This window comes from Martes martes, assembly GCF_963455335.1.
Source record: "Martes martes genome assembly, chromosome: 2".
NCBI lineage: Eukaryota > Metazoa > Chordata > Mammalia > Carnivora > Mustelidae > Martes > Martes martes.
The window spans coordinates 103,213,480-103,234,167 of record NC_137889.1 but is presented as its reverse complement, the minus strand read 5'-3'; the positions used below and the strand labels follow the sequence as shown (position 1 = coordinate 103,234,167).

Below are 20,688 nucleotides of genomic sequence, written 5' to 3'. Positions count from 1 at the left end.
AAAATATTCTGCCATATTTTATAAACTCTAAGACATCCTCAGGTATAAAAAGCACCATTATTTTACCATGCCACCAAGAATTTTACATACCACCAAAAATGAAAAACAGTGCTGTTTTTAAACTATGATATGACATCCTAATTTCAGAAATGAGAAATTGGGGGAAAATCAACAAAATATAATATACTTTATCTACAGGATAAATTTCTAGGAACACAATTCCTCTATGAAAGAAAATGCACATTGATACTTTTTTTTTGATTTTTTTTTTAATTTTATTTAATTTTATTTTATTTTTTTTATTTATTTTCAGCGTAACAGTATTCATTGTTTTTTCACCACACCCAGTGCTCCATGCAATCTGTGCCCTCCCTAATACCCACCACCTGGTTCCCCCACCCTCCCACCCCGCCCCTTCAAAACCCTCAGGTTGTTTTTCAGAGTCCATAGTCTCTCATGGTTCACCTCCCCTTCCAATTTCCCTCAACTCCCTTCTCCTCTCCATCTACCCTTGTCCTCTATATTATTTGTTATGCTCCACCAATAAGTGAAACCATATGATACTTGACTTTCTCTGTTTGACTTATTTCACTCAGCATAATCTCTTCCAGTCCTGTCCATGTTGCTACAAAAGTTGGGTATTCGTCCTTTCTGATGGAGGCATAATACTCCATAGTGTATATGGACCACATCTTCCTTATCCATTCATCCGTTGAAGGGCATCTTGGTTCTTTCCACAGTTTGGCGACCGTGGCCATTGCTGCTATAAACATTGGGGTACAGATGGCCCTTCTTTTCACTACATCTGTATCTTTGGGGTAAATACCCAGCAGTGCAATTGCAGGGTCATAGGGAAGATCTATTTTTAATTTCCTGAGGAATCTCCACACTGTTCTCCAAAGTGGCTGCACCAGTTTGCATTCCCACCAACAGTGTAAGAAGGTTCCCCTTTCTCCACATCCTCTCCAACACACGTTGTTTCCTGTCTTGCTAATTTTGGCCATTCTAACTGGTGTAAGGTGGTATCTCAATGTGGTTTTGATTTGAATCTCCCTGATGGCTAGTGATGATGAACATTTTTTCATGTGTCTGGTAGCCATTTGTATGTCTTCCTTGGAGAAGTGTCTGTTCATATCTTCTGCCCATTTCTTAATATGATTATCTGTTTTGTGTGTGTTGAGTTTGAGGAGTTCTTTATAGATCCTGGATATCAACCTTTTATCTGTACTGTCATTTGCAAATATCTTCTCCCATTCCGTGGGTTGCCTCTTTGTTTTGATGACTGTTTCTTTTGCTGTGCAGAAGCTTTTTATCTTGATGAAGTCCCAGAAGTTCATCTTTGCCTTTGTTTCCTTCGCCTTTGGAGACATATCTTGAAAGAAGTTGCTGTGGCTGATATCAAAGAGGTTACTCCCTATGTTCTCCTCGAGGATTCTTTTAATAATATCAGTTTACCCTTTTAAAAGAGTGCATCAATTTATATTCTCACCAACAGTGTGTGACTATGATCTGTTTTTCTTTCTTTAAATTTATTTTTTCATTTAAACTCAGTTAATTAACATTTATCGTATTATTAGTTTCAGAGGTAGTGTTCAGTGACTCATCAGTGTTATATAATACTCAGTGCACATTATATCACATGTCCTCCTTAATGTCCATCACCCACTTACCCTATTCTCCCAGTTCCTCTCCTCCAGCAACCCTCAGTTTGTTCCCTATAGTTAAGAGTCTCTTATGGTTTGTCTCCCTTTCTGATTTGTCTTGTTTTATTTTTCCTTCCCTTCCCCTATGATCCTCTGTTTTCTTTCTTAAATTCCACATATGAGTAGGGTCATATGCTAATTGTCTTTCTCTAATTGCCCTAGTTCACTTAGCATAATACCTTCTAGTTCCATCCATGTCATTGCAGATGGCAAGATTTCATTCTTTTTGATGGCTGTGTAATATTCCATTATATATGTATGTATATATACATATACACATATATACATATACATATATATACCACATCTTTTTATCCAGTCATCTGTTGGTGGACATCTGAGCTCTTTCCTTAGTTTGGCTATTGTGGACATTGCCGCTATAAACATTGGGGTTCAGGTGCCTCTTCGGATCACTACATTTGTATCTTTGTGTTAAATACCCCATAATGCAATTGCTGGATCATAGGGTAACTCTATTTTCAACTTTTTGAGGAACTTCCACACTATTTTCCAGAGTGGCTGGACCAGCTTGCATTCCCACCAACAGTGTAAGAGGGTTCCCCTTTCTCCACATCCTCACTGACATCTGTCTTTTCCTGATTTGTTAATTTTAGCCATTCTGATCACTGTGTGTGGCATCTCATTGTGGTTTTGATTAGTATTTCCCTGATGCTGAGTGATATGGAGCATTTTTTCAGCTGTCTGTTGGCCATGAGTATGTCTTCTTTGGAGAAATGTCTCTTCATGTCTTTTGCCCATTTCTTGATTGGATTATTTGTTCTTTGGGTGGTGAGTTTGGTAAGTTCTTTATAGATTTTGGATACTAACCCTTTATCTGATATGCCATTTGCAAATATCTTTTCCCATTCTGTCGGTTGCCTTTCAGTTTTGTCAACTATTTCCTTTGCTATGCAGAAGCTTTTCAACTTGATGAAGTCCCAATAGTTCATTGCCTTTGTTTCCCTAGCCTCTGGAGACATGTCTAGCAAGAAGTTTCAATGACTGAGGTCACAGAAGTTGCTGTCTGTTCTCCTCTAGAATTTTGATGGATTCCTGTCTCACATTTAGGTCCTTCATCCATTTTGAGTCTATTTTTGTATATGGTGTAAGAAAATAGTCCACTTTCATTCTTCTGCATGTGGCTGTCCAGTTTTCCCAACACCATCTTTTGAAGAGACTGTCTTTTTTCCATTGGATATTCTTTCCTGCTTTGTTGAAGATTAGTTGACCACACAGTTGAGGGTCTATTTCTGGGTTCTCTATTCTGTTCCATTGATCTATGTGTCTGTTTTTGTGCCAGTACCATACTGTTTTGATAACTACAGCTTTGTAATAGAGCTTGAAGTCCAGAATTGTGATGCCACCAGCTTTAGTTTTCTTTTTCAACATTCATTTGGTCTTTTCTGGTCCCTTACAAATTTTAGGATTATTTGTTCCAGCTCTATGAAAAAAGCTGATGGTATTTTGATAGGGATTGCATTGAATGTATAGACTAGTCTAGGTAACACAGACATTTTAACAATATTTGTTCTTCCAATCCATGAACATGGAACGTTTTTCCATTTCTTTGTGTCTTCCTCAATTTCTTTCATAAATGGTCTGCGGTGTTCAGAGTACAGATCCTTTGACTTTTTGGTTAGGTTTATTCCTAGGTATCTTATGGTTTTTGGTGCAGTTGTAAATGGGATTGACTCCTTAATTTATCTTTCTTCTGTCTTGTTATTAGTGTATAGAAATGCAACAGATTTCTATGTGTTCATTTTTATATCTGGCCACTTTGCTGAATTCCTATATGAGTTCTAGCAATTTGGGGATGGAATCTTTTGAGTTCTCCACATAGCATATCATGTCATCTGTAAAGAGTGAGAGTTTGACTTCTTCTTTGCCAATCAGGTGCCTTTTATTTCTTTTTGTTGCCTGATTGCTGAGGCTAGAGCTTCTAGTATGTCGAACAACAGTGGTGATAGTGGACATTCCTATTGTGTTCCTGACCTTAGGGGAAAAGTTCTCAGTTTTCCCCCAATGAGAATGATATTTGCTATGGGCTTTTCGTAGATGGCTTTTATGATATTGAGGTCTGTTCCCTCTATTCCCTACACTGTGAAGAGTGTTAAGAAAGAATGCTGTACTTTGTCAGAAGCTTTTTCTGGATCTATTGATTAGATCATATGATTCTTATACTTTCTTTTATTAATGTAGTGTATCACATTAATTGATTTGCGGATGTTATACTACCCTTGCAGCCCAGGAATAAATCCCACTTGGTTGTGGTTCTTTCTGTAACTCCAGGATCCTGAGACCACACTGTCCCACCTAGGATTCCACCCCACTTCACCACCTGAATGCCCTTCAGGTGGGGACATGAGGACATCCCTCACCACAGGAGACTTCTAAAAGTTCTGATTTTGCACTCCATGCTATATCACTTTCCTGTAGCTGGCCTACAGAGGCTCCCTCCCCCTGGGGTTTATCTTCTGATATATCATCTCTAATTCACTTCTTTGTACCTCCTACCTTGCAGAAAGTGGTAGATTTTCCATTTGTAGAATTGCAGCAATTCTTTTCTTAGATCTCCAGTTGAGTTCATAGGTGTTCAGGATGATTTGATAGCTATCGAGCTGAATTCCTGGGACCAGACAAAATTAAGGTCTCCTACTCCTCCACCATCTTCCTCCTATCTCCCAGGGATCTATTTTTCTGAAGAAATTATTAAAAATCAGATATTTTGCTAACCTGAGATGTGAAAAATGTATCTCATTATTGATCTGATTTACATTTTTTTTTGAGAGAAGCTAATCATCTTTTCCTTTGCTTGCTAACCAATTTGTTCAAAAGTTTGTATCCATTTTTAAAAGATTGTTTTGGTTTTTCTTACTGATTTTCAAAATTATTAAGATTATTTCTCCATATGTAAAATGGAAATTAGCTGGTGGCCATTCACTAATTTTTTTTTAAAGATTTTATTTATTTATTTGACAGACAGAGACCACAAGTAGGCAGAGAGAGAGACAGAGAGCGAGGAGGAAGCAGGCTCCCCGCTGAGCAGAGAGCCCGATGCGGGGCTCGATCCCAGGACCCTGAGATCATGACCTGAGCCGAAGGCAGAGGCTTAACCCACTGAGCCACCCAGGCACCCCGACCATTCACTAATTTTAATTTCAAGTTACATTTTTGTAGATTTGAACTTGACAGGAGCAAATGCTGTTCTATGTAATGAAGAAATTAGATGTAGCTGACCTAACTAAATGCAGATGTATCATTTTGGACAACCTGGAAACAACTGTTCAAAGTGACTAAACTTAAAATAATGCCATATGGAAAAGTATGTGAGGGTTATAAAGCTTGAAGTTAGGTATATATTCAAATCCAGTTGAGTGAATCTCTGTAGAGGTATACTAGAGACATAATTTCCTTGTGAGCAAATAACACTCAGATGGGAGGCTCTCACTCTACAAGGATGTGATTACAAAGTTAGGACAAGTATAACTGAATGGTCTTGCTTCAGAGGAGAGAGGGATGTTAGGGACTGCCTGGAGCATTGTCTAGAGAAGCGTATTTGAGGCCATGAGAAAGATAGCACAGATGGATGGGCTTCAAAGGAATGGAGAAAGTCCACATATGAGTGAAATCATATGGTATTTGTCTCTGACTGACTTATCTAGCTTAGCATAGCACTACTCCGTAACTCCATCCATGTCATTGAAAATGGCAAGATTTCATTCTTTTTTTTTATTTCATTCTTTTTGATGGCTTTGTAATATTCCATTATATATATATTCCACCTCTTCTTTACCCATTCATCAGTCAATGGACATTTGGGCTCTTTCTATAATTTGCTATCATTGATAATGTTGCTATAAACATCATGGTGCGTGTATCCCTTCAAATCAATATTTTTGTACCGTTTGGGTAAACACCCAGTAGTGCAATTGCTGGGTCATAGGGTAGTTCTATTTTTAACTTTTTGAGGAATGTCCATACTGTTCTCCAGAGTAGTTGTACCAGTTTGCATTCCCACCAACAGCATAAGAGGGTTCCCCTTTCTCCACATCCTTGCCAACACCTGTTGTTTCATGTATTGTTAATTTTAGCCATTCTGACAGGTGTGAGATGATATCTTGCTTTTTTTATTTGTATTCTCCTGATGATCAGTGACATTGAGCATCTTTTCATATGTCTCTTAGCCATCTGTATGTCTTCTTAGGAAAAATGTCTGTTCATGTCTTCTGCCCATTTTTTAATAAAATTTTATTGCCAGTCTGTATAGTTCTATGCTAGGCACTAAGTGGATATTCTCATTTATTTTCAAACACAAAAAAATTTAAAAGTATTTCCATTACCATTTTATAGATACTATAAATCAGAAAGACATAAAAAAACAACATGTTCAAGATCACAAAATTAGAAAGTGGCACTGAGATTCAAGTCAGGTTTACCTGACTGCAGAGTGTACTACTCTGTAATACAACTGTAGCATTCTTGTGCAGGGCACATTTTTGTATTTTGACATCTATTTGAAAACACATACCAAGTGTATTAAAAACACATTGCTGTGCTTTGCAATTTAAAATTAAGTCTCTGAATTCACAAATGATAGGATAAAAAAATAAATAATGAAAAGGAGCCATAGCATTTGGGATAGAGCATAAAAGAGTAGTTTTAGCAACAGGGAAATCAAGGTGGAAGCTAATGACTATGGTAAGTATGTCTCAGCTGTGGGCATATAGAGACAAAGCAGGGAAAGGGAAACTTTGATGAGTTCTAGTCACATTACTCTTTCGAAAACTATAATATGGATAATAAAGAAAAGATTGTTATAAGCCAACAGAACAGAACACAGTGTCTGTTCCTCTGTAATTGTTATAGTTTTGCCAGGATTGCCTGAAGCCCAGCCGATTATGAAGGTCAGTGTAATCTCACAACCCAATAAAAGAACTAGGTACTTTTTTTTTTAATATTTACCTCAAATACACTCATTTTTTGAAAGTCTCTCTCATGCCCCCCCCCATCTATTTTCAAATACAGTGCTGCTTCTGATGAACTTTTGTAGTTGTGGGATGGTTTTTCTGACATATTTTGAATCTCCTGAATCTTGAAATGTTCTTCTGTCTGAGAAGGGAAGTATCAGCTTAAATAGATATCGAAGTCATGATAAAACCTCCGTTTCTGCTAATTTTCTCCTTTTGTCTATCCTTGAAAGTGATTTATGTTCTTAAAGATTCTTACTACTAGTGCAAAGGGATGTGTAAAGTAGCCTTACATCTCAGGCTGATTTCATGAGTGTTCAGAGTGTTCTGGTAGATATTTAACTCACTTTAGGGGACCAGTTGAATCAGGGTCTCCTCCTTCTCCACCATCTTGCCCCTCCTGGCTCTAACGTAACCTTAAGTGTGGACAACATAGTCTTCATTACCCTGTTCTCTTTTACACTTAGCCTATTTGATGACTCCATGACTCCATTTTCTTTATAAGCACATACATTTTAGTTTTGAAGTTATGAAAAAGCATTAAGAAGATACATTTTTACTCATCTCCCATTTTTAAGTTTTAGAGTATATACGCACATGTCTGATATTCAAATAGTCTAAAGTATTACAATAATAAAACAAATGGTGGCCTTTGCCTACAGTTTAGAAATAAAGACAGTTTGATAGGGAAAACTTTTTAGGCCATCTTCTTTCATTGGAGTTCTGAGTATGTGTATATATGAGTTCTGAGTATTTTTGAGGCCTTCCCTTAAATAACTAGTCATGGCAACAAAAGGCTAAGTAGCCTAAGATTAATAGAGTCAATATTTGTTCTTCATTAACATGGATACCAACTGAAGTCTGAGCTTTAGCTATGGTATACTCTAAAAACTAAATTAAAGATGGAAATGTGGTAACTGGACCTCAGTTTTGGTAGAACTAGTCATTGTCACTAAATGATAAAGGATCTTGGATGTTATCTTATAGAAAACTCTCATTTTAAAGATGAGAATGAAGTGATAAGTGTCTTGCAATTTAGCTGGTGGCAGAATTTGAAGCTAAGTCATTTTCTGATTCCTTATGATATGAAAACCTAACTCTTTGCATGATATAGGAATAGAACTGTATAAGTAAATCAACCAAGTCCCTCTCATTTACACTCTGCCTTTCAACATTTTTTTTTAAAGATTTTTTTTTATTTATTTATCTGACACAGAGAGAGATCACAAGCAGGCAGAGAGGCAGGCAGAGAGAGAGGGGGAAGCAGGCTCCCTGCCGAGCAGAGAGCCTGATGCGGGGCTCGATCCCAGGACCCTGAGATCATGACCTGAGCTGAAGGCAGAGGCTTAACCCACTGAGCCACCCAGGTGCCCTGCCTTTCAACATTTTTAAGCCAAGAAGAAACAGAATCTTCACCCTAATAAACATATCAGAATTAATTTTTAAAAATAAAGAAAATAGAGACACAATATAATCCTCCTTTGTTAAACTGTTGAAAATGGGTATGGAAAACCAGATCATCAAAGATGTGTAATTTTAAGGGCAAAAGTCCTGTCCAAAAATATAGATTCTTATTAGTTGATTGAAAAAATCTCTTCAGTATAAATTTTTAGAGACTGTAATGGGCACTGCTAAATTGCCCTCCAAAAAAAGCACTACCAGTTTGTTCTACCAAGTAGTGAGAGTTTCCTTACATCACAGATACTTGACATTATAAAAAACTTTTTAGTATTTTTTCTAATATAGTGCCCCCCCAAATGTGTCATATCATTTTAATTGCATTTCACTGATTACTGAATTTTAGCATCTTCTGTTTTTTGGCCATTTGTGTTGCTTTCAGCTGTGAATTACTTGTATGTATGCATTTCCCATTTTTCTATTAGGTTCTATGTCTTTTTCTTATTGGTTGGATATTGCTCCTTATTCTGTTACACACAGTGCAGATATTTTCTCCTGGTTTGTCATCTTGTTCTTTATGTGCTTATGGTTTGTTTTGCCACACAACATTTTAGCTTTGCTATAGTCAATTGTATCCCTCTTTTTTTAGGGTTTTTGCAAAATGTGGTATAAAGTTAATACTTATATCAGTTAAGACCTTATCAGGAAAGGGAAATCACATAGTTTAAAATATAAGTTTATAATTATAAAATATAAGTTTATAATTGACCAAACCAGGGGATCAGTTAAAAAGGGATTGGCTTCTGAGAGGTAAAAGACCCCTGGCAAATATAGGAATAGCAGCTATAAACAGCTAAGGCTGAGATTGAGCCATCCACTTACACCACCCCACTCCGCCCCACCTACTCCCCAGGCCTCAGAATCCAGATCTTGGTAGAAAGCCTTTGTTCTGGGGCGCCTGGGTGGCTCGTGGGTTTAGCCTCTGCCTTTGGCTCAGGTCATGATCTCAGGGTCCTGGGATTGAGCCCCACGTCAGGCTCTCTGCTCAGCGGGGAGCCCGCTTCCCCCTCTCTCTCTGCCTGCCTCTCTGCCTACTTGTGATCTCTGTCAAATAAATAAATAAAATCTTAAAAAAAAAAAGAAAGAAAGAAAGAAAGCCTTTGTTCACTGGATGGTAGAGAAGACACCCATGGTGTCCTGTCTGGACAATTTGCTGGAAATCTATATTCCAGATTTGCAGGAAATTCACCCTCTAGTGTGCATGGGGAGGTATTTTGCCTAAGGGATTTGGCTATGAAACTCCCTTAGGCTAAGCTTAGGGCAGCTGCTGGCCACTGGGTGCTACTAGCTGCCATGCACTGCTGGAGCCCAGCACTGTGGAAACCATCTGTATACTAAAGAAACCCAAGTGTGCTATAGGATCCTGCAGAGAGGAGCCCAGGAAATCAGGAAGAGCTTCTTCCTTGTAATATCTCTTCAGCACCCTCTACTGACAAAATTTAGTGATGCCACGTAGCAAAGGAGAAATATTTAAAGGCCTCAACTTCATGTTCTCCGGAGCAACAATGAAATGTGGATTTGGAGCCAAGGGGTAATAAATTAATAACCACAGCACTTTACTATACGTGAATTATATTTTTGTGCATGATTTGGGATAACCTTAAACTGTTTTTTATAAAGATAAAATTAGAAACAACATAAAGGCCCGTCAATAAAGAAATGATTGAATATACTGATAATTCCATACCACAGATAACTATATAGCAAAAATTAGATGTGCATCTAGATATATTTACTGCTATTTTAAGATCTCTGAATTATATTGCTGAATGAAAATTAAAATTTTAAACTATAAAATAATACTAAGTATTACATATATACACACACATATCATATATTCAGAAGTAGAAGTCCTTATAAGATTAATTTATTAGATTCTTATAATTAGCATAATTTGTAAACCAACTCTAAAGCACCTCATGTAATAACTGTGTTAGAACGATCTTTATGTAATTTTCTGTTCTCTTATTTATAAATGTCAGAGAAATAAAGCCTATCTCAGGTCAAATTGACTCAAATTTCAAATTAGTAAAATTCTTAGAACCTGTAACTTCATATAATAAAAATCCATGGGGTGTGTGTGTGTGTGTCTTTCTTTTAGGCAGAGGTTGAAAAAATTATTGCAGGTGCCTGGTACATTTTTCAGCCCCTTCTCTTCGGACTGATTGGAGCAGAAGTATCTATTGCATCTCTCAGACCAGAAACTGTAGGTAAGAATTTCAAAGTAGTACATTTGCTAAAATCAACTTTTATATTCAGTGGAATACCTTCAGTAGGTACAGTTATTATCACAATTGTATAAAAAGTTAATAATAATCTAAGTCTCTTAGAGCAGTTGGCCAGAAAATAATTTTTGTCAATCTCAGGCATAAATTTTATACCTTTAATGTTATTACTTGTAAAGAAAAGTAACACTACTAACTACTATCCAGAAGATTCAGGTCTTAAAATTTTTTTTCCAAGGACAAAAATGTTCAATTAGACTTGTTCTGATCAAGGGCCAGAATTATTCATCAGTTCTATAATATATATCCATGGAACAAAAATGTTTGTTCATTCATTCATTCATTTATTTATTCATACATTCTAAAGCCATCATATTAAAACTTTTGATTTCATAACACCGCACTTAAAAATTTATTTGTGCACATATACTCATTATTTCCTCCATTCCACTCATTCCATATTCTTCTATCTTTACTGGGAATCCCATCTCCCACTACCTCCTTCAGGACCTCATACATAGATTCTTCCCCTATTCTCATGTCACAGTTTTCTCCTCTTCAGAATTTAAATAAATTCTAATCTCTCCTGTCTTAAAATAATGTCTTTCCATTCCAATACATGCTACAACGTGGATGAACCTGGAGGACATTTGTCACCAAAAGACAAATACTGTGTGATTCCACCTATATGAGGTATCCAGGTAGTCAAATCATAGAAACAAAAAGTAGAATGGTAGTGGCCAGGGACTTGGGGGAGGGGGAAATGAAGTGTTGTTTAACATTGATGTTTAATGTTTAATCAGTTTTGCAAGATGAAAAAATGCTGGAGATTAGTTACACAAAAATGTGAATGTTCAACTTAATGCTACTGAACTGCACACTTAATAATGATTAAGATGGAGGGCGCCTGGGTTGCTCAAAAAAAAATGATTAAGATGGTAAACTTTGTTATGCATATTTTACCACAATTTATTTATTTTATATATATATATATACATATATATATACACACACACACACATATATATATATAAACTCCCTTTTCCACTCAACTTGCCCCTTCACCCACCACACTTTGTTTTTACTCCTCTTTTCGAACTTTTCTGAAGAAGTAATTATATTTCCCTTTTCCATTTCAACTCTCACTCTCTTCTTCAATACATTTCAGCCCAGCTTCTGCCCATCATACAACCGACCCTGCTCTCACCAAGGTTATATTGCTAAGTACACTGAATACTTATCAGTCTTTTTTTTTTACTTGATAATTCAGCAGCATTTGATGCTATTGATCTCTTTAAAGCATGTTTTACATTGAATTCTGAAACTTCATATTTTTCACTACACTCTGAATCCTCACTTACACTACATGTAGCTTAAATGGCCGCTCTTCATCAGGGTTGTTCCAAAGGTTTCTAAGCTTCTCTATGTCATTTTTCTGAGCTTATCTACATTCAGTAGCTTTGATTATAAACCACATAATTCCAAAATTTTTATCTCTAAATCAGCATACCTAATTGCTGATTGGACACCACTACTTGTAAATCTCACAAAACTTCAAACTCAGTACGTTCAAAATTTCTAAATCCTCTTCTCCCCAAACCTTCAATGCTCCCTCCTGGCAATGGTATAATCTCTTTTGTTTTTTGTACTTCAGGCAATAAGTGCTTTTGAAAACCTACCAACTTTTGAAAACCATTGAGGGATTGAGCAATATCCCTCAATAAAAAGCCGCAACACCTTTCTATAAAGAAGCCATATTGCAGATTCACAATAAGTCCTCTGGCGATGTCTATCTGGTTTTATTATCTGTTTTACTAGCCTTTTGAACTTGAGAAAGTCATTTATTCTTCCTAAACTTCATTTTTTTCAATTGTAAAGTAAGAAAGATTACCCCACAGATTGTAAGAGTTAGGTGCTGAATGCATTTAAATTTTGATACAGAAACTGGTACAGAGTAAACACTTAACAAATGCTACTTTTTAGAAAATCACCATATTAGCAGTCACCTTAGCTGTGCCTTTCTCAGGTTCAGTAGCCTAGTCACAATCCCCAGCGTGCAAATCAAGATGAACTTATCTTTAGAATCCTAAAGGATTCTAAAGGATGGAATGAAGTAGCTGTACATGTGTACCTGGGCTAATGGGTAGTCAGTGTATACACCAATATGGTAAAACAGGTGTAGACAGCCAGTGTCTATTCTGATTGGTCAGTGCTCTGCCAGTTCTGTTCTGATTGACTGATTGCTTTCATCTTGGCTAATAAATATCTTTAATACCACCTCTGGTTTATACTACATAAACAATTCTCAACCATTTTAATGAAAATATTAACTTTTTCTTTTCTATGACCTCTTACCAGTATGTTTATACTGTATGTACCTTATAGTACATTAATTCATTATGTTTCTGTTTTCCTCTGACTTTGAAGTTCATAGAGGCAAACAAAGTCTGTACATTATACATTTTTGTATACCCAATACCTAGTCCAAATCCTGTCATGTACAGTTATCATTTAATAAGTTGATGTTGAATAAACACATGGAAGAAAGTTTGGTTTGTATGATAAAGCATGAGAGAAATAACATTCGTATCTCCTCTGTAACATATATCAAATATGTTCAATTAATTTCTGGCTTAATCTAGGAAAAATACCTTCTTTTAAATAAATGATTTGATCCTTGTTATTGATGTTTTGATAAATTATGCCTAACCATTTTTTGTCTTCTTAATTTTTAATATATTTAGATAATTATAGTTGATAGTATTTTGAATCAATAACCATGAGATATAGTTTCTCCCCCAATACTTTATTATGTCTAAAAATTAAATATTTCTTACAGGCCTTTGTGTTGCCATCCTGGGCATTGCAGTGTTGATAAGAATTTTGACTACATTTCTGATGGTGTGTTTTGCTGGTTTTAACATCAAGGAAAAGATATTTATTTCTTTTGCGTGGCTTCCTAAGGCCACAGTCCAGGTAATGATGGATTGGATGATGTAGCATTTTAACTCCTATTTCTATATGATACCCTGAAGTTTTAAATAAGGAGGCTTATTCAAATTTGGTGGAAAAGATGTAATCTAAATTTGATTTGTGAAAAGGGTTTATACTAATCTATTCTTTAAAAGTTTTATTTTACATATACTGATTTCCTAAATATGATGGCTCATTTAAATTTATCTAGATCACCAGCTTTATTTTAATCAACTAAAAATCCAATAAATTCCCACACTAACTAGAAAGCAGTAGTCATGAGAAGAAAGAGTTTGAATTTTTATCAGTCAAAGCCCTCTAAATCACCCAGAAAGATAGTTGTTAAACCTTTTCATCTCAATATCTTCCAAGAAGAGAGTGAAAAAGAAATAGCATGGTGCATCTTAGTATTTGGAAATACCTCAATGTCAATATAATTGATGATCAGTTATGCTTGACCACAGTCTTTATATATAAAGGAGAAAATTTATTGAAAAGCAACTGAGAAAATGCTTTATTGATTTTCTAGATTGGTTGGTAGTAAATTTTTCAAACTCGCTAAAACTTCTGTAAAATATATCAATTACATGACCCAAAAATTGTGCACTGTAATGAATAAGGCATGAAGAGATAGGTGCTTGAAAGTATTAACCATGTATTTGGTAGAATTTAATTACTAATTAAATTAGAACTGTATAGATTATTTGTTGCAAACATAATATATTTCTGATTATGTTCTTTATTTTCAAAGTAATTATAGCAAACAATATTGAACTGTCTCTTCTCTGATTATTTTGCAATTGTTTAAACACAGAAATGTTTGTTTTATGAAATGAAAATCAGATGTCCTCTTTTTTTGTTTTAGATTTATTTATTTGAGAGAGAGAGCATGCACCCAAGTGGGGCAGGGGCCAAGGGAAAAAATCTTACTTGGGGCTCAATCTCATGACCCTGAGATCATGTCCTGAGCCAAATCAAGAGTCAGATTCTTTTTTTTTTTTTAATTTTTAAATTTTTTATTTTTTTATAAACATATAATGTATTTTTGCCCCCAGGGGTATAGGTCTGTGAATTGCCAGGTTTACACACTTCACAGCACTCACCATAGCACATATCCTCCCCAATGTCCAAACCCCACCACCCTCTCCCGACTCCCCCCACCAGCAACCCTCAGTTTGTTTTGTGAGATTAAGAGTTTCTTATGGTTTGTCTCCCTCCCGATCCCATCTTGTTTCATTTATTCTTTTTCTACCCCCCAAACCCCCTATGTTGCATCTCCACTTCTTTATATCAGGGAGATCATATGATAGTTGTCTTTCTCCGATTGAAGAGTCAGATTCTTAACTAAGTCACCCAGGCATCCCCAAAATGAGATGTTCTAAATTTAGGAAGCTTTGGGGGCTATGTATGCGCTATAATTATAAGCCAGATTTTGTGTGGCTGTGGGCTTTGGCATTATTCCAGAGAAGTTTTATTTCCATCAGACTTTCAAAGAAGTCTGAGACATAATGGATAAGAATACTGTGAGGTCAATAGCCAAACTATGGAAAGAACCTACATGTCCATCAAGAACCTTCTTTATGAATGGATAAAGAAGATGTGGTATACATATATACAATGGAATACTATGCAGCCATCAAAGGAAATGATATCTTGCCATTTGCAATGACAGTGGATGGAACTAGAGGGTACTATGCTGAGCGAAATAAGTCAATCAGAGAAAGACAACTATCATATGATCTCCCTGATATGGGGAATCTGAGAGGCAAAGCAGGGGTTTGGGGGGTAGGGAAGGAAAAAATGAAACAAGATGGCATCAGAAGGGAGTCAAACTATAAGAGACTCTTAATCTCACAAAACAAACTGAGGGTTGCCTGGGGGTAAGGGAGAGGGTGATTGGGTTATGGACCTTGGGGAGGGTATGTGCTATGGTGAGTGCTGGGAAGTGTGTAAACCTGACGATTCAGAAACCTGTACCCCTGGGGCTAATAATACGTTGTATGTTAATTTTTAAAAAGCCAAAAAAAAAAAAAATGAATACTGTGAGGTTAGTAGTACAATAAGTGGAATAGTTTCTCCCTTAAACTATCTTCAGCTTCCTCGCTACCTCTGGTAACTTTAGTGGGTAAATATCAAAATAATCACTCTAGTAACTTTGGTATGAGGGATGAGTTCCTAAACATTAAAATTTGAAAGATGGCACTCTCCTGCTACCAAAGCCAATATAAAATAAGGAAACATTATCAAGAACATGTTGAATAATGTATGTTCATCTAGTTATAAAGAAGACTGAAAAACTATCTGTACAGTAATATGACCAGCTGAAACTCAAGAGTTCTATAATAGAAGAGTATATTCAGATATTTGAGGGCAATTAGTAGTCTCTGCCATGTGTTTCATGCATACTGATATTTTCTCTTCTGTTTCATTGTCCTAGAGGCTAATGTTGTTGTGTTCTGTGGAACAAGAGAGTAACCAGATTATTTAATATATTATTTCCAGGGCACCTGGGTGGCTCAGTCTTTAAGCATCTGCCTTTGGCTCAGTTCATGATCCCAGGGTCCTGAAATAGAGACCCACATCCAGCTCGCTACTGGGCAGGAAGCCTGCTTTCCCTCTCTCACTCCCCCTGCCTGTGTGCCTGCTCTTGCTGTCTCTCTCTCTGTCAAATAAATAAATAAAATCGTAAAAATATATATATATATATACATATATATATATGCATATATGTTATTTTCCCATGTACATCAATGTTGCATTTTGCCTGTAAAAGAGAATAAAAATTTTCATGAAACTTTCCAAAAGAATAAATCTTAAATAAAATATTTTACCAACTCCTGAGGCAAAATTAACTAAATGCCTAATAAGATTAACTTCAAGTTTTGAAGGGAGCTTCTTATTTTCAAGTTTCATGATGTTTAATTAGTTAGCCTCTAAAAGCAGTACCTATTCTTATGGGTTGGTTTTTTTTTTTTTTTTTTTCATTTAAAACTTCACCATCTTCCAGTATCACTGCACTTTTTCATCTTTTTTTTTTCTTACTTTGAAATTACTAAAGATAAAAGAATGAGATGACCAGTAACTCTCATCTTTATTCAGGGGGAATTTAGTATACATGGTATCATGTTCTAGTTAATTAATATTGTGAGTCTGACTTTGCCTTGTGTTTTGACATATATTTGCCTGATATTTTTGTAGCCCTACCTTATGCAAATAGGTACATATAAATCATTATTCTTTCCCCAAGCAGGGAGACTTTTCAAACAACCAAAACTCACTGCAGTATACTTTGAAAGAAGACTAATAGAACTTTCTTAGCCAAGCAAAAGAACAGTAATTTGTTTTTGCAAGTGACAAAATAATTCACCTTTTCTCTATGCACTTGTCTTATGTTTCCATTGTTACCTTTAAACTTTTATAGGCTGCCATAGGATCTGTGGCTTTGGACACAGCAAGATCACATGGAGAGAAACAGTTAGAAGAATATGGAATGGATGTGTTGACAGTGGCATTTTTGTCCATCCTCATCACAGCCCCAATTGGAAGTCTACTCATTGGTTTGCTGGGTCCCAGGCTTCTCCAGAAAGCTGAACATCAAAATAAAGGTGAAGAAGTTCAGGAAGAGACCTCTATACAAGTTTAGAGGTGAAAAGAGACAAGGCTGAGTGTAATGATTAGAAAGCTGCTGCCAGAAACTTCTTTTACCAACTAGCCAAGTCTATGTTATCTAGATGTATATTGAGATATGTAATGTTTAAGCTTTAAATGTAATAGAACCAAAAGTGTGTCTATTTCTTTAAAGAGCATTTTTAGCCATCCTTTTCATGTCGGTGGTAATATTCTACATCTCCAACCTAATTTCTTGACCTCTTTTTTTTTTTCAAATACCTCTTCATTGTGTATCTTAAATTGTTTAGTAAAATGTACTACCACAATTTATTTTTTTAAGATTTTACCTATTTATTTGACAGAGACACAGCAAGAGAGAGAACACAAGCAGGGGAGTGGGAGAGGGAGAAGCAGGCTCCCCACTGAGCAGGAAGCCAGATGCTGGGCTTGATCCTAGGACCCTGGGGTCATGACCTGAGCCAAAGGCACATGCTTAAAGACTGAGCCACCCAGGCTCCCCACTACCACAATTTAAAATTAACATGGAAAAGAACAAGTCCAGTATCCTGTTCTACTAACCAACAGCTTGATCTAACTTACTGTTACTGTCATAATTTCATGATTCATGGTCACCTGACCACTCAACCCTTGAAATGTTTTGGACTCCTCTATACTTTTTTATTTTTAAATACCATAATGCAACCCTTCATCAGTTTCTACTTCCACTTTCTGTGCCAATCTGCCTCTTCTCCATTTCGACCTCTCTTGTTACCCTTCTGTGAATTATTATAACTGATTGGTCCCACCAAAATTTTCAAGTGTGCCAAGTGTCTTCATTGGCTCTTCCTCTTGCACTTATCTAGATGTCAAAAGACCTTATCCTTTCTCCTGACAACACAGAGTCTCCCATTTTAGCAGCGCTTCTGAGTTTGCCTTCCCCTAAGGAGTGCCCTGGTTCAGCCCTTTCTTATTTGTTTCTTGTGACCCACATCTTCAGGCTCTTCCTTTGCTGTAGGTGAGAGATAACTAATTGTCAGATTTATACCAACCTCATGAACGTAATATTATTTAGAGTAAGGTAACTGCTATAATGTGGAAACAAAAAATATAGTACTTAAAATAGAAATTTATTTCCCTTTCGTGAAACTGGCTGACTGGTTGATGCTGTCATGATTAGTAGGTTCATGGGTTTCCTCAGAGACCCATGTCCTTCTATCTTGTGGCTCTGACATGTCTTAAGCCCTAAGACAGGTTAAAGATGAATCTCTCCCATGTCTCCTTTCTAGACTTCAGGAAGAAATGGAGAGGGTGAATCCAAGGCAAGCAATTTATTTTTGAGTAAATGATGTGAATTTGGCCACATATCTCCTCTTACATTCTACTGGTGATGACTACACCCAGTTCTGAGGAGGTCTGATAGTATTGCCTTCCACTAAGCATCCTTTAGTGAGATTCCTAGGAGAAAGAAAAGTTCAGATTTGGGAGACAGAGGTACCATTGTATGGAATGTTACCATCACTTAGTAGCATAATCTTGCATGTTAGCAGGCTTTCTAAAGATAGTATCTTAAACTGAAAGAGTGATTTCTATGGCAAGAATTTCAAACATTGTGGCATACTTGCAGAGAAGACAGTAGAAGAAAGGCTTATCTACATAGGTCACATTTTATCCCACTTACTCAACAGACCATCTTTGCTTTTGTGTATCACCTTTAAATTCTCTTTGACTCCAGGTCAATTCCTGCCTAGAATAATTGCTAGAATAATCATGTTTGAATATAGTTCACAGTGTTTTTCATGGTGTATGTATCCCTGAAGCATTTATTACTTACTTGTCGTATCCCATCTGAACTCTGAACTCTTTAACCCAGAATCCAAAGTTCAGTCCAATCTTAAAGTAGATATTAAAATGTGTTAAATAGATTATAAATATTCTGATTCTACCAAGCTGATTTGCTTAAAGCCTATCCATTCCTCTTTTGTCCTTAGACTACTGTTCCAGATCCTTTCTCCATGACTTTTCTTCTTTTTAAAACCAGCTTAATTTTTATTAAGCTTACATATTATGAAGCCATAACAGCTTCATTTTTACATCAGCCTGACATTGGTTATTCTGTGGTACTGTGTTTTCTTCTAGTTTATGCTCTTTATTTATATTGTATTAATTTACACAAAAATTCAGATAGATATTTCAAACTGAACTTAATTAGCTAGGTGTACGTTGATGGCAGCAACGTAAACTCAATGTTCATCTGGTCCTCTCTTTTGATAGGCTCTAAAACCAGATTCATTCAACAAATACTTAGTGGAAGCTTTTGATGACCTAAGCACATCATCAAAACTGTTATTGTTTCTGTCCTTAAGGATCTGTCAGTCTGATGGAGGAGACAAATAAGAGATTTCAAAACAGTATGATAGTGCTATAATGCAACAAATATGGGAGTCTAGGAGGCTCATAACAGGAGCACCCAATCCATGGGTGGTGCAGTTTGGGCACAGCTTCCAGAGAAAGTAGGGTCTTGGCTAGGATGTGGGGGATGATTAAGACTTAGACAGCAAAAGGCATGTGACCCAGAAGGATGCTGCAGTTAGTGCTAGGTCCCACATTCTCCAATAGTTTTTGTCAAAGTAACAGGCTCCAAATGCTTATTAACTTATAAAAAATACAACTGGTATAAGTAAATAAGAATGTTGTTATAAATAGTCAAGGCCCCAAAGAAGAATAAGAAGTAGAAATTCACAGTATAGAAATGGCGGAAGAAGCCATTTAGCCACTGCCAATAGCCTGCTCCATTTTGGAGAGCATGCAGCGAGTTCTCCCTCTCCTCAGTGAGCAGCCACCATCTAAATCTCTAAATGTCCAGTATGGGCCTGTGCAGGGCTCACCTTTGAAGCCTCAGGTTTATCGCCACATTGTGAGTCACAGCTGTCCACTTGGTTGATGAACTCAGTGTTAACTTGATATAGAGTATTGACTCAGGCCAACCAAACCTACCCCACCCCGACCACAGATAGAAACAATTACTCTACCCCTGAGTCCCTATAAAAGGGATGCATATATCCTACAAAAGGGATATATATAAAAGAGAAGATACTTCTGTCAGAACACTTATAACCCTTTTTTCAGTTTGTCTACATGCTTGTCTCCTATGAAATCAGCTCCTTAGGGGTGAGAACCTTGTCTTGGTCATCTTTGGATCCTCACTAGTTTGCACATGGCATGAAATACAGTAAGCAATTAATAAACATTTGTTGACTGAATTACTGAGGGGATCCTCTTCCAGTATAGAAAACCACTTGCCACATAACAGTTCAGATCTTAGTCTCCTTGCTCTTAGTCTGCTTGGGCTGCTATAAAAGATACCACAGACCGAGTGACTTAAACAACACACAATTATTTTCTCATAGTTCTGCAGGACAGAAGTCCAACATGAGGGTGCTAGCATGATCAGGTTCTGCTGAGGGCTCTCTTCTGAGCTTGCTTATGGCCTCCTTCTTGCTGTGTCCCCACATGGTAGGGAAAGAGAAGAGAATGGGGTGGGAGAGGGGGAGTATGTAAACTCTCTGGTATCTTTCCTTACAAGCACACTAATCCCATCATGAGGGCCCCACCCTCATGACCTCACCTAATCCTAATTACCTCCAAAGGCCCCATCTCACAGAACAGCACATCGGGGATTAGGGTTTCAACATATGAATCTGGGGAAAACAGTCCACAACAAGGGTGTCATACTTCAAGAACACGTCTGAAAAA

At 36.7% G+C, this 20,688-nt stretch overlaps 1 protein-coding gene across 2 annotated transcripts in view; it reads left to right on the top strand.

Moving 5' to 3' along the window:
• The window catches only part of SLC9B2 (solute carrier family 9 member B2), a gene marked incomplete at its 3' end in the record, with an annotated part of 54,753 nt that extends 37,489 nt beyond the window's left edge, over window positions 1–17,264 (top strand). Inside the window, exons 10-12 of one of the 2 annotated variants that reach the window (XM_080797087.1) lie at window positions 10,230–10,338; window positions 13,193–13,329; window positions 16,748–17,264. In XM_080797087.1, the coding sequence (XP_080653213.1) occupies window positions 10,230–10,338; window positions 13,193–13,329; window positions 16,748–16,969 (468 nt within the window). The remainder of the gene's footprint in view (window positions 1–10,229; window positions 10,339–13,192; window positions 13,330–16,747) is intronic. The other variant, XM_080797088.1, reaches the window with a different exon arrangement.
• Window positions 17,265–20,688: the final 3,424 nt, after the last annotated feature.